Raw genomic sequence first — 13,704 nt, 5'->3', positions numbered from 1 at the left:
TATATCCTATCACATCACGTTGCAAGAACGGATCGACGACGTAAAGACTGCATGTCTCAAGGCTTTGCGTGCATGGAATAACCATCCATCGCTCATTGGTGGACAGAAAGACTCAGTGTGACCTGAATGTGTGTCATTTCCCCTCATTGGTGGCCAAACAAGGCATAAATGTAAGGCCTTTTGAAACGCAATTTATCACAAGGCACAAAGTCGCATTAAAGGTGCTTTGCACTGCATTTATTGTGCCACTCCAGTTATTGCTTAATCACACATATTATAGATTCATATATAAACCATGTTTCGACAGCAGAGAGAACTCTGCACAGCCCTTATTCTCTGCATTGTCTAGGTACAGCACTTTTTCTCGAAACCATATTGTCTCTGCCAGAAACTGCCACCATGAAGTGTTTATCGTGGGCCATGCTATTGAGCATGGTATTTGCTCAAGCTGAGTTTTCATACTTGACTCGAATGGCAGACACGATGATCGCCAAGGGTGTTTCGCCTGACCGTGGATACCAAGACGCAGTCCTCTACTTGGGGTTTGAGAAAGCCTATGAGCTTTCTGGGGACGGCAAATACCTCGACTGGTACATTGGGCAAATTGCCGGCCCAGTGGTACTTGAAGATGGCACCATCAAGGGTCTAAACACATCCAAGTATATCCTTGATGAGTATCGAATGGGACACAACTATCTCTATCTGTACAACGAGACTGGGCATGAGAAGTACAAGATTGCGGCAAACACTATCAGAAGAATGCTTGACAAATACCCACGCACACCATTGGGTGGCTTTTGGTAAGATATTCCTTACAGCTATATCCGTCTGCCCTGGTCTAAAATGTTATAGGCATCAGCAATTCTTCCGGAACCAGATGTGGTTAGACGGTATTTACATGGCAGACACGTTTTATGCCAAGTGGACAAGTCTATATGACCGCGACAATGAGACAGCTTGGAATGACATTCTACTCCAATATGAGCTCATTCACGAACATACCGGCAATGAGACCACAGGTCTTCATGTCCACGGCTGGGTTGACGGTACAGCTGCTTGGGCTAATCCAAAAACAGGTCGGGCACCCAATGTCTGGGGCCGTGCCCTCGGCTGGTACTTCATGTCTCTTGTCGAAGTCTTGCAGTTTTTCCCGACCAGCCATGCTGGCTATGATCAGCTCCTTGGATATCTTGAATCTGTCGCCCTCGGACTCAAAGAGTCTCGAGACCCGGCTTCCGGTAGTTGGTGGCAGGTAATGAACGAGCCTTATCCTAGGCGCAAAGGCAACTTTATCGAGAGCAGTGGCTCATCTATGTTTACGTGGGGCCTGTTAAAGGCTATTGACCTAGGGTATCTGGACCGCAGTGAATATCTTGACACAGCAAGAGACGCGTTCACAAGCATTGTCTCCAATTTCATCGAAGCAGACGAAGATGGTCCTATTATTCTCAACAGTACTGTGGCTGAGTGCGGACTACTCAGTTCGAACGTGACTTTTGCGGTAAGTACAGCGCTGATAACAAGAAACCACATTGACGAAAGGCAGTACTATGTAGGCCAACCGACTCTTGAGAATGGGCAGAATGGCGTGGGGCCGTTCATGCTTGCAGCTTATGAATGGGAGTCATGGGCTAAGGATGCAGAGGTAGAAACCGAATGCGTGTAACAAGGGCAATGCATGCTGATCAAGTATATTGAGAGAGGGCGGTTACTTTAGCCTCATTTCAGGTTACGGGTTCCTATTCCATCTGTTCGTTCCTAAGTATGAAACTTTACGTGTTATGGGCGAGGTACCAGGATACACAGTATCTATTTCTTCGCAGTCTGTCACTAGTTACCCGGGTACATAGTCTACTACCCCATACCCCGCATTCAGGTAGTTTAGTACAATTAGTTAGCGCATGGGCAAGAAGGCTACGCTTGAATCGCTGTTGCATTGTCTCACACGCTTGTAGGGTTGTAGCTAGACTTGTGGCGCGAAATAAATTCTAGAATATAGTGTACATAAACGTTTGAGGCACTTTCAAAAGAAGAATGCCTTTCCGAGGTGTGCACCCAAGCTACTGTCTCCGCCAGTAATATTCCATCAGTCTGATATTCTTCATACCCCCTTAGTATAGAGACAGGTAAGTGCCGAGACGCTTCCACCAGGGGCGACTATAATATTGGTCCAAGAACTCAATTTCATCCGGTCGAAGCTCATTTCGGCCAGTCTGAAGATCTGCTGTCTTTGCAGATTGCCATTTGGTACGCATGAACACCTTGTATCCTAGTGTGAATACCACGATCAACAGCATACCAATGATGTTCTGGAAGAAGTTGTAGGCTGTGAATCCACCACCACCCTGTTCAAGTCATATTAGTCGATTGCTAAATAGTTTAAGATTATGGGACTTACTATGGGACTGATAGCCATGTACAACAAGCATACGAGTAGCATCACGCATACCAGCATCAGATAAGCAGGTGACGAAGGCCAAGCAAATGATCTCCAGGCATATCTCCCGCTGAAGATCTCGTCACCTTGTGCCTTCAATGCGCGGTGGAAGAAAAAGCTTGTAAAGGCAATGATGGCCCAGTTGGAGAAGAATGAGGCGCTTGTAATCGAGACGAACCAGTTGAGGGCTTCGGTTCCACCAGCTTGTTTCTGTCAGATATGTGCAAACTATAAATGGGGGGAGTACTCACCATTAAGACTCATGTAGCTCATGACTACTGCGACAACAGCTGTGAAGGCAAGCGCCCAACGAGGTCGACCACGCTCGTCGCATTCAGCAAACTTTCCTAGGATCAGTCCCTGCAGAGCCATGGTTCTGAGGATACGGGATGGGAGGTATATCGACTCCAACGCGATTGCAACGATACCAATGATAATACACGCGTTGATCAGATCAGGAATTACCTTGATACCTTTGGCAGCGATGACGAAGGGCGATGCAGCAGAACCGGACGCGCCCAAGAGATCAGGGTTATCAGAGCTAATCAGAAGGCCGATAAGTACGACGCAAGTCATATACATGACTCCGACTCGAATAGGGACCAAAGTAGATGCATGGCCCATGGAGTATCGAGGAGATGCGGCCTCTCCCACCATGACACCAACAAAGACTTGGTCTCCAACGGCCCAAATCGCCAGCAAGGCACAGCTAGCGAAACCCTAGCATTGTCAGTACTTTTGTCTTCGTTTCATAGATTCTGAACTCTTACCCCAAAGCCGTTTTGGAAAGCCAGTCCATTGTGCCAGGAAGCGCCCCATTCGTGTGAACGCTCTGGTCCGGCACCTGCGAACAGTACAATAGAAAAAATGACCACAAAGACGAACAAGGCAACTTTCACTAGAGATCCAAAGCACTGAAGCCAGGCAAAGGCTTTGTTTGGTAATAGAAAGACGACGAGGGAAATGGCTAAGAAGATTGTGACTATCTGATATCAGTCAAGAATTCCCGCACGTTGATCTGGGGTACATACGTAGTGCACCGTGAGGTACCGAGCCCTCGGCCCAGTAGTTGATAAGTACCACAAAGAACTCGGCTTCGGCAGCGAAAACGGCTGTCCAACCTGGAACCAGTTAGTTAGTGTTGACCTGTCAAGCTCGGGGAGTAAAGACTCACCAAGCCATTCAGCAAAACCAGCTCCAAAGGCCAAAGCTGGATCTACCCATCTGGCAGCATAGTCGATGTAGTTGCCGGAAACTGGGAATGCGATCGTCATTTCACCCAATGTTTGTAGGTTAGCCCAAACACCACTGCAGACGATCAAGTATGCGATGAACATGGTCCCCGGCCCTCCATTTGCAAGGGCTTTGCCGGTAGCGATGAAGAGTCCACTTCCGACACTGGAGCCTAGGGAGATGATCTAGATGTTATCAGTGATTAAGATTGTCAACAGTGACAAAGGTTATCTCACGTGGATCTCTCTCGGGGTGAGAGTACGATGAAGGTCATTGCTGATAGGGACGGTCTCGACAGCTTGGAACGAGTCTCGCGAGGCACCGGAACCAGCGCGTTTTTCTTCATCTGAAGTCATGTGCACATGAGTTCTGGACACATCTGATTTAGACATGACGTAAGACGGAAGAGCTGTGTAATGGCTCAATATGTATTGGTGAATAGAACGAAGACGCTGATGTCTCCCAGGATCGACGAACGTTAAGTGGGGGACGAATGCGCTCTTATATGTGCATCCCAACTAATCTCCCCCTCTTGCCATCACTCCAGGCTATCAGCCATCTAAGTTCTGGCAAAAGATAAGAGCTATTCAGCAATCTACCTAGCGTACTGCCAATGTTTGAACTACCCCGCAAAGTCCGGGGAAGAGGCCGGAAGCAGGCTCCCATGATGCTGGGTTAAACAAGGTCCAATTAATTAAGTCCACAATAGCTGCTTAGTTGATAAGTATACCTTAAGGATTCGACCAGGAGACCCGGCTGATTGGGAACCTGACTCGAGACAGATTGGCTAGTCTCAGAGTTTAGCTCGAGGATAAAGGTTGCATTCTTGGCCTTGGCAATCTCCATTGAAAATGCAGGCTACGCCTATGCTTGCCCTTTTCGATCATGTGAAATACGGGTCGATAACGTATCTCCAGGGTCGGTTATTAGATTTAAGGGCGAGGTGATAATGATTTTCCAAGGGAATTGATTGCACTTGATAGCGTTATCGTTCCTCACAGCTTATCTCAAAGCCGCAACATATATCGAAACCAGGTCACCATGTGGAACCAGAATGATATTGATGAAGTCTTGAATGGTATATACCTTCATGCAAAATGTTTCACGGCCGAATGTTTACAAAACAGCGTGGTAGGGACTACTCAGCCTCCAGGATTGGAGTACCAAGGCGGACATTAAGGAAAGCGGCCGCAAAAATAGTTGCATAGCTCTTTGAGACAACAGCGATACTATTGAATCTTAGCAGCCGACTTCTAACATGTCTTGGGACTTCATTGACCAATTATTCCTCGGTTCATATCATTATCTTGACAGCTTCTTGATGCGAGAGCTTGATGGTTAAATCAACACCATCCCGGCTGTTCCGCTAACCACAATTGTGCGTCAGCCTTCAAAACAGAAAGAGATCCCGATTCAGAAAGGGCAAGAGAAACCACACGCGTTACCCCATATCGATAACCTTTCCGCAGATCAACGATTTGGGCCTGATAATGCCACCACCACGACGAGTAGCGACATCGATAACTATCGGTATCGGGCTTCACCATATGGGCTCGACCATTGTAGTATGCCATGTGAGAGGGAGAGATCGTGAGCGAAATACTACTTATGACGATAAGAGTGAGAGACCGGTATCTGGATGTTTTGCAAACATTCCGAAATTGTTCGACGTTTCACTTTGACGAATATCAAGATTAGTAGCATCAGGGATACTGATGACACCTTGATACCCAAACTCTAGACAATAAGCAATAGATGGGCAAAGCGTTATAAGTAGCAAGGAGCCTGATACAAACCTTCATCATGGGAGACAATCGAGTAGATGGTATTCTTGTTCTTCAGCAGATTAAGCTCCATGAAGTACGCGTTATCGTTCCTAATACCATTCGACTCTTCCATCGACGCAGTGCGACGAACTGAAGCCGTCATTAGATTGCGGTCTTCTGGAGAGTCGCAGCCATGTACGTGGTGACTTCACCGTCAGGACGAGTTGTGTTTGGCGTAGCCGTGGATGGTAAGTTAAACAAATGCAACTTTGATTCCCAGGATGCTTGATAGACATTAGAGAGATCTCGTAAAGTCTGGGGTCTGAGTTAATATCTGTCAAGAAGAGCCACATTGTCTCGAGGACCAGCCAGTCGGGGCATCTTTGTGAGGTTGGTCAAAGAGACTGCATACATGCGAGATCATGTCCATGGGACCTTGGTTGTATTTTTAGGACAATTGATAGTTTCCTCTTCTGCGACATAGAACACATTTGCATTACTCGGAGAGTCACGTATATGTTCATTTCCGCTACTGAGAAATGGGTCCTGACCCAGCATGCTGTAGATATTGCGGATGCAAGCCAGAGTGGATGAGACAACGCAAATTGATCTGCGTACAGTACAATATTTTAGTTAGTAGACTCCGTCGCATATCAAATAGTGGTTTACTACATATTTCAATTATATAAGCGGGGTAGGGATGCTGTCGTGGATTGTCATGTGTGTTTTATGTACCGTAACATGAATCTCGTTCTTTCGTGAAATAGTGACGTGGTGGCTTTTTGACAAAAGTCAAAGGAGCCACATGAATTAGGTTAAGTACATATACAATCCTAGTACTCTTGAAGTAACTCTCAAGTAGCTTAATAGTCATTACAACATTAGTTCATAAAGTTCAATTGTAACAAATAGAAAGGTTCATACTGCTACAGGGTAGACTATCTGACTTTACACCTGTCGCCGTATTGCTGAAGTATCCTGGTAGCCTGGCAACCAACACATGGAATTGCTTGACCTGTGATCCAGTAACGGACCCGCCAGGCAGGTCCGATTGGTTATCATCTGTTGAACCGGCGCTATAGGCTTACGGTTTGACATCATCACTATCAAATGTACAGGCCGCAGGGGTCTCAAATGTTAGGGCAGTACAAGATCCAGCTAGGGAGCCCTTGATTGGCCAAGATATATACATATATAAGGCCATTTTTCTATGTTGACAGAGGTGCTAATCCAAGCTAGGCTGCTGACTGTATATAAAAGTGAGGTCTCGCGCTAACGTTTGAAACCCCTGCGGCCTGTACATTGTCTAGGGCGCCACGGCTTAGATTGGCTGGTCTGATTTGTACGGTTTTGCCCCAGTTCTCTTGAGACATGTCCAGTCAATTGGCTTCGTGTCCTTATTAGTGGCAATTCGAGTCAGCGCTAGGAGAACTTAAAGGGGCTAGCATTGCCCGAGTACCATCCTTGTACTATTGTAACACAGCACAAGTAGCCCCTGAACTCCAATCAGGGGGCCAATCCGCTCTCTGGTTTTCACAGTGTTTACTCTAATGACTGAAGTTGCGATCCCTTATTGGTCCTTTATGGATACGTCCAAAGCCCGGAATTGCGACATTTGTCCCGCCTATTGACTGTAGCTGGACGGTAGAAACACAAGACGAAAAAAACAAATCTAGAAAGAATGGGCCGGTAATTTGCACTAGACCCAAAATCCCTGCATGTATCAAACTCTGTGATAAAAACGGATTAACTACAGAGTAGGTCGCCTTGGTTAGCGGCCTTTTCGGGTCCGGTCAACCCTACCAATGTCTGGTCAACCTCTGTTTTCAGGCTGAAACTTGTCAACTCTCTAATCAGCAATCGCATCATTATCGTCACTGTTGCCGTCGCATACTAATAGTCGCCCAGTTGCTGTCGCTAGGGTCAAATACGTGCAGGCGCGTCATCTGCAAGCACCCAGCCGCTTAGCAGCGCATTACCTAGCATGCTGACGCGCGTTACCGCGCGTCAGACAAAATGGCCGATCAGGATACACTTCGCCAATTCCAAGAGATCAAATCAGTCGTCGCTCATTATGATGCGACTTTCGCAAACATCACACCGCCGCAGGTAGTATATAAGGAGGAAGAGGCAAGGCTGCGCCGTCAAATCCACGATGAAGCAGTCCGTTTGCGGACAGCGCAGTCAGATGACGAGACTGCTATGCGCGAAGATACCATTATCGAACTGGGTGGTCAGATGGCAGACCTGAAACGCCATTACACCGCCAACAGAGAAAAGTATGCCAGAGAACATGAGGTCCGACTCAAACAGACACTGGATATGCTTCGTGGCCGATTGGGACAGCTTTTGGGACTCAGCAGCACAACTCAAATTCAAACAACCAACGGCCAAGAAGCTCGCGACCAAGGACCACCGGACCAGGACCAGAATCAGATCCCTCCAGCCCAGGAGAATGAAGCAGTTGGAGGTGAATCCGCCCAAGGCTCATCTCAAGCATCGCAAAATGCCCAGACTGGAACGACAGCGAATAAATCTGCCAGAAGAAACGCTCCCAACAATGAAAATACCGAGGCGACATCAGAGCCAGAAGGTGTCATCAACGAAGGCCCAACATTTAACGACCAAGACGATGATCACGTACATAATCACGACAAGAATGATGCAAGTAATCATGAGAAGAATGACAATGTAGTCAACGGCGATGAGAGCGCAGATATCGAAATGGGCGATGCAGAGCCTATAGAAACTGAGCCGATCAGACACAGGGAACAGCTTGCTGTTAGGATGTCAATCGACATTACTCCTGTCAGTCGAAATTTGCGGACTGTTCCCTTATCACCAGCCTCGACTTGCGATGATAGCACCACAGTACGTCGAGACAGTCAACATCTGCGTCAATCACAAGGACCTACAAATGTGTCTCCAAGGAATATCCCTCCTCCTACACCCAGAGAAACCAGGTCTAAGAAACGAAAAGCGTTAAATTCAGCATCCACGACGCAAAAACGCCACAGGACTGGCCCAACGGGTTCGACAGAGTCGCCACTAGAGTCTGCAGCAGAACAGTCACGCCAATCCACCACGAGAACATCTCGCAGAACCACAAGGGAACATTCAAACAAATCATCACAACATGCATCAGAGCCTCCAGCAAAAGTGCTACCACGACGCAGTAATAGGCACCCCGAAGAGTCGGCAGGTTCTGGTAAATTCGAGGGCATCGTAGATCCCAAGCCTGGAAACGTTTATGCCACGTACTGGAAGAAAACAAAAGAATGGCTTGCTGTTGTCCTACTTCCAATGGGCGACTTTTCGACCGTCGGCATTCCAGGGTCCATTATATCGTGCGATCTGGTAGATTCTCTACCCCCTTGCTACCGCAAGACATCAAAGAAGGGACCATATGTATGGGCCAAAGGTTATAGGAACGGAGAGGAGCATGAGAAGGAGCGTATGTTTCCTGTCATGTTCTTTGACGGTCGCCCTTTTCCTGCCAAGAGTGCCATCATGTGGATTGAAGCCAGGGAGTTGCGTGCCTTTGACCTCAAGCGCGAGCCTAAGCTTGTTCCTCACACCAAAGCAATTCGAGGATACCTCAAATCAAGGGATTGGTCCGAGGACGAGGAAGACACAGACGAAGAATCCGAGGAAGATCCCCAAGGAGACGTTGAAGGAGACGCAGAAAACGACGCAGAAGGAGACGCAGAAGGAGACACAGGAAACGATGCGGAAGAAGACGCAGAAGGAAATGCAGAAGGAGACACTGGCGAAGATATGGAACAAGACGTAAACCAAGACGTAGAAAACGATGCAGAAGAAGAACAAACCCGAGTCGACTCACAACTACAGGCAGAGCCAGGATCTGAACCTCCTCAACAGACGGATGCCGAGGAGGCTCATGAGACACAGCCCCCAGAGGAAGAAACAGAAACCCTCGAGCAGGCAACAGAGGGAGAGGAACATCCAAATAGTAAAGATGCCCAGGAATCCCGAATTCGTGTTCATTGCTAAACATTCTAGTGGCACCACAGAGTCCTCAAGCACAAACAGATCAAAGCAATATAGACCAAGATCTATCCTCTCGTGGATCGGATGGTCCCCCGTTACCAAATCGCCAGGAAACATTGAGCACGGTAGCTCAAATACGTGAGCCTCGACCCGAGTCTCAATTAGAGGAACCTGCTTCACAAGGCAATGGTAATCTATATCAGCCCACAATCCAACAAGAACCACAACCTCAAGACCAAGACCAAACACAGTCGACATCTTTAGCCTCAGACCCATCGCAACATCAGACGAGTCATCCACCCCGAGGGGGCGCTTCATCGTTGTACTGGGGAACGGTAACAGCCGTCGAACCACCAAACGTCGACGCCAGTAGGTCTGGCCCTGCTACGACGGAGCATAACCGTGCTACGATATATGAAGTTGAGCCGAGGGGCACAGAAAGGGGTTCTGATCCAAACTATATCGAAAGGCGAAATGATTTTGTGGAAAGAAACTACGGATCGCATTTGCCTGTCTTCCAAGCTCCTTCAGTGCAAAACTCGCAATCAGCCGTGTCTGGCCCGCATGTGGCTGCCAACACACAAGGACAGGGACAGTTGATAGCACCCCCTCATCAGTCATATTCTGGGCAAGACAGCCGTCAAGCCGCTTTCACTTCACAATCGAAATCAAGTCAGCCCAATTCCGGCCAACACTGGAATCAACGCCAACATGCACCCCTCCCCCCTGCGCAAACAGACTCTTCCAACTATCCCTCGCAAGGTGCTCATCGGATCGACAATGGACAGTTGCAAAACGTTCAAACTCAGCAAACGAGACCTCCTCAAGCGAATGGTAATGGGCTTCAGAATGACAGCAATACACGGTCGTCTCACAACCCATTTCATTACCAACCCATGCCACTTCACGCCAACCCACAGCCTTACAACTGCCCGCGATCGACGGACACGCATGATACTAACACAAGACAACTTTCTTTAACGTTGAACTCTGGCAACTGGGTCGCAACGGAAGTGACACCCCCTCAGCAGCCACCACAAAGGCATGCGCCTCTGTCAACTCAGAACCACGCAACCCATGCTGTGCCTGTGTCACAGCAATTTGGCCATCCTCGACTCGAGGAAGCACGACCTCGACCAGACGCCTCAACAGCACATCAGCCGCCTTACCCATTACAGCCCCAAGAACCGAGACTGGTCTCCGCTAATCCATATGCTTGGCCGCAAGCGGTGCGTCAACATCAAACCATTGATCAACCGACAACACGTACAAGTGATGAAGTCTCCCAAGTACAGAGACCATCTTATCCACACGTCCAACCAGCGCCGCTCAACACTATGCCGACTTACAACTCACACGAAATGCCCCCTTCAACTGACGACTACTCTGGGGAGACTGACGACTCGGTTGATGTACCTGCTCCGGTCAAGAGAGAAGTCAATACACATGATGTGCTACGAGAATCGAATGCGCTTGATGAAGAAATATATGCGCAAAGGGGTCATCTTGCCCCTGGCCACCCATGCTTTCATGTTTCCGCCAACATCACTGGAGAGACATCTCCCTACAGCCAAACGAATAGTGACAATTATTTCCCCAATGGCCTCAGAAGATACCTACAAAACCTGATGTCAACGAACGGACTGTCACCAGGCCAGTCAGGCTTTGGCTTTGAGACATCCGATGGCAAGGGTTACTGGTGTCCATTTTGTGATGGCCACCAAAGAGATGGAGGCTTTCGGTCCTACCTATATAGGTCGGAGCCTTACACGAGTTTAATGCATTTCAAGCAACATTTAATAAAGCATTGGATGAGAGATGCCGGACCTTCAAGGGGAATATAGCTGAGAGGCAATGATATATCATTAGCGGTTTTTAACAAGTATGAACCTATTATATATATTTAATTGAGATTTACTTACACAACACAAGCAAAACTACAAGATACGTTATGAATATAGAACGTTGACTATTGGGTGATATCGCGGGACGTGGAAATTTCACATCACCTAGTTTAGTGCTTCTCTGACTCTACCTTCTTGAGATCGCTATCCTCAGACAAAACGGAAGCATCATGACCGTCGAAAACAGCAGCGATAGCCTCTAGACTAGGTCCCTTGGTCTCGATAAAGAACCTCCACACAATTGCAAGCTCGACAGCTAACCAGGCGACATAGACGAAGTAGAACTTCCAGGCCAAAGCCTGAAGCCCAATAGGGTTGACCATTGTGTTGATGAAGTTACTTGCCTTGCCGAAGAACATGAGAAGCGAGAAGCCCTTAGCTCGGATAGGGTAGGGAAGGATCTCAACAGGGTAGGAGTAGAGAAGGGCGTTGAAGGCCAAGTTGTAGAAGAAGTAGAAAAGGAAGAGCATCGCAATGACGGCTTTGCCAGCAGCCGTGTTATGATCCTCGTTGAATAGACCTGCGCATAGAGTCTGTGCAGCAAAGATCCCGAACATACCCCCTACAGAGATAAGGAACTGTGTGCGGCGCTTCATGTATGCAGTGAGGAAGGCGGAGGCGACCGAGGTAAGCCAGTTGAAGATCATGAGGCAGCCGTTAAGAATGTTGCGCTCTCGAGCGTCGGTCACACCAACAGTTTCAAGGACTCGGACCAAGTAGTAAGACACGAGACCGTTGCCTGACCATTGACTGAAGCATCCAAGACAGACCAGAATGAAGACTCGTTTTCGGTTGCCGGGAGACTTGAAAAGTTCCTTCCAGCCAGTCTCATTACTGACCTCGGCCTCAATAACGTTTCGCATCTGAATGAACTCGAGCTTGACCAACTCATCGTCTTCGTTGCCGTTGGCATGCCACTTGACCAACATAGCCTTGGCCTCTTCACTTCGACCGTTGGCAATGAGCCATCGAGGGGATTCCGGGAGGCAGAAGACGAAAGAGATCGGTAACACAGCTGGAGCAGCTTGAAGTAGGGAGGGAATCCGCCACGACCACTCGCTGGGGATGCTGAAGGTACCGAAAGTGACCCAGGCGGCAAGAATAGCACCGATATACCATGATGTTTGATACAGGGAAGTGATGACTTGTCGTTCCTTGGGATGAGCGAGCTCGCCGATGAGCATAGGAGCGTAGGCGTTTGCAAAGACAAGACCGAAACCGATGATGAAGCGGGAGACGAGGAACATGGCGACTATAAGATGTAAACGATTAGATGTGACAGAGACGATGTAAGTAAAAGAAATGACTTACAATGAACGGAGGCACCTTGAATCACAGCACCAATGATCATGATGACCGCACCAACAAAGATACCCATGCGACGTCCGTAGCGATCACCGACAAGGCTGATAAAAGGTGTTGCGACGACGCACCCGAGAGGAAGAATAGCAGACATGATACCAAGAAGAGCACCACGAGGATGACCAAAATCTATAGAAACGTTAGCATCTACCAATGTGTAAACTTTCAGGGTCACATACATTCATCCCACGATGGCACAGCTTGGAGTCCAGACATCATACTGGCATCGAACCCAAGAGTGATGGCGGCACACAAACATGTGGGGATAATAAGAAGATATAGTCGGAAAAGGCTCTTGTTCTTGTAGAATGGTGGAGCAGCAGCCACGAGGTCTTGGATTCTCTGGTCGAGATCAACAATGTCATTGACAGCAATATGGCCAGAATTCTCAGCCATGGCCACGTCTGTCTTTGCATCAAGACTTTTTCTGTCCATCTTCAACAAGGAACAACAAAGCGGGGAAGAGGCTGAGGAATGAAGGTGGTTGATATTGTCGGTTGCTTGTCAATATATCTGAATTGAGTTCGATGTGGGTTTCCTCAGATATTTAAAACGATCACCGTTACTGAACTATGGAATAAACTTGGCTTGGACTACCCCTCGGCGAACTAACTAAATTAGCATGATCAACATGGACCCGGACAGCAACAACATCGTCAGTTGACATGGTACATGGTAGACTGCATGCACAATGCTACGGTCCTGTAACCAACAATGCGGGGACCCCGTGAAAAAGACTCACATCGTCTAACCGAATACCCCCATGGGGCTTGCAATCCCCGCACGTTAGGACCACCGAGGAATCAGTGTGAATCGAGCATGTTGCTCCTGGCTCGAGTACCGGGTACTTCCCGAGTGCTTCTCCACCTGGTTCTCCTTCTCCGCATCCAAGTTTCAACACGTCGGCTGTCTTTTCGGCGAAGTCTACTGGATCCAGTCAGATCAATTACATAACAGACGGTGCTCCTTTTGGTTGATGACAGGATTGCTA

The 13,704-nt window shown here is 48.1% G+C and overlaps 4 protein-coding genes across 4 annotated transcripts, besides 1 other annotated feature; 2 read left to right on the top strand and 2 right to left on the bottom strand.

Moving 5' to 3' along the window:
* Window positions 1-399: 399 nt before the first annotated feature.
* Window positions 400-1,666, top strand: FPSE_02081 (uncharacterized protein; the record flags this gene model as incomplete). The annotated part of the gene is made up of 3 exons (XM_009255200.1): window positions 400-800; window positions 853-1,501; window positions 1,547-1,666. The coding sequence occupies 3 exons, from the start codon at window positions 400-402 to the stop codon at window positions 1,664-1,666; spliced, it is 1,170 nt and encodes a 389-aa protein (XP_009253475.1).
* Window positions 1,667-2,111: 445 nt separating this feature from the next.
* FPSE_02082 (uncharacterized protein) lies at window positions 2,112-4,062 on the bottom strand (the record flags this gene model as incomplete). Its single annotated transcript, XM_009255201.1, has 7 exons — window positions 2,112-2,345; window positions 2,399-2,640; window positions 2,689-3,157; window positions 3,208-3,419; window positions 3,469-3,558; window positions 3,612-3,855; window positions 3,907-4,062. The coding sequence occupies 7 exons, from the start codon at window positions 4,060-4,062 to the stop codon at window positions 2,112-2,114; spliced, it is 1,647 nt and encodes a 548-aa protein (XP_009253476.1).
* Window positions 4,063-7,452: 3,390 nt separating this feature from the next.
* FPSE_02083 (uncharacterized protein) lies at window positions 7,453-11,291 on the top strand (the record flags this gene model as incomplete). Its single annotated transcript, XM_009255202.1, has 2 exons — window positions 7,453-9,409; window positions 9,460-11,291. 2 exons carry the CDS (start codon window positions 7,453-7,455, stop codon window positions 11,289-11,291), a joined length of 3,789 nt encoding a protein of 1,262 aa, XP_009253477.1.
* Window positions 9,055-9,264: a repeat region.
* A 170-nt stretch (window positions 11,292-11,461) lies between the features above and the next one.
* Window positions 11,462-13,148, bottom strand: FPSE_02084 (uncharacterized protein; the record flags this gene model as incomplete). Its single annotated transcript, XM_009255203.1, has 3 exons — window positions 11,462-12,603; window positions 12,663-12,842; window positions 12,893-13,148. The coding sequence occupies 3 exons, from the start codon at window positions 13,146-13,148 to the stop codon at window positions 11,462-11,464; spliced, it is 1,578 nt and encodes a 525-aa protein (XP_009253478.1).
* Between the last annotated feature and the right edge of the window lie 556 nt (window positions 13,149-13,704).

The sequence above is a fragment of the Fusarium pseudograminearum genome, chromosome 2, assembly GCF_000303195.2.
Source record: "Fusarium pseudograminearum CS3096 chromosome 2, whole genome shotgun sequence".
In the NCBI taxonomy this organism is placed as follows: domain Eukaryota; kingdom Fungi; phylum Ascomycota; class Sordariomycetes; order Hypocreales; family Nectriaceae; genus Fusarium; species Fusarium pseudograminearum.
Note: the sequence above shows the minus strand (reverse complement) of the source record. Positions and strands in the feature narration are given on the sequence as shown.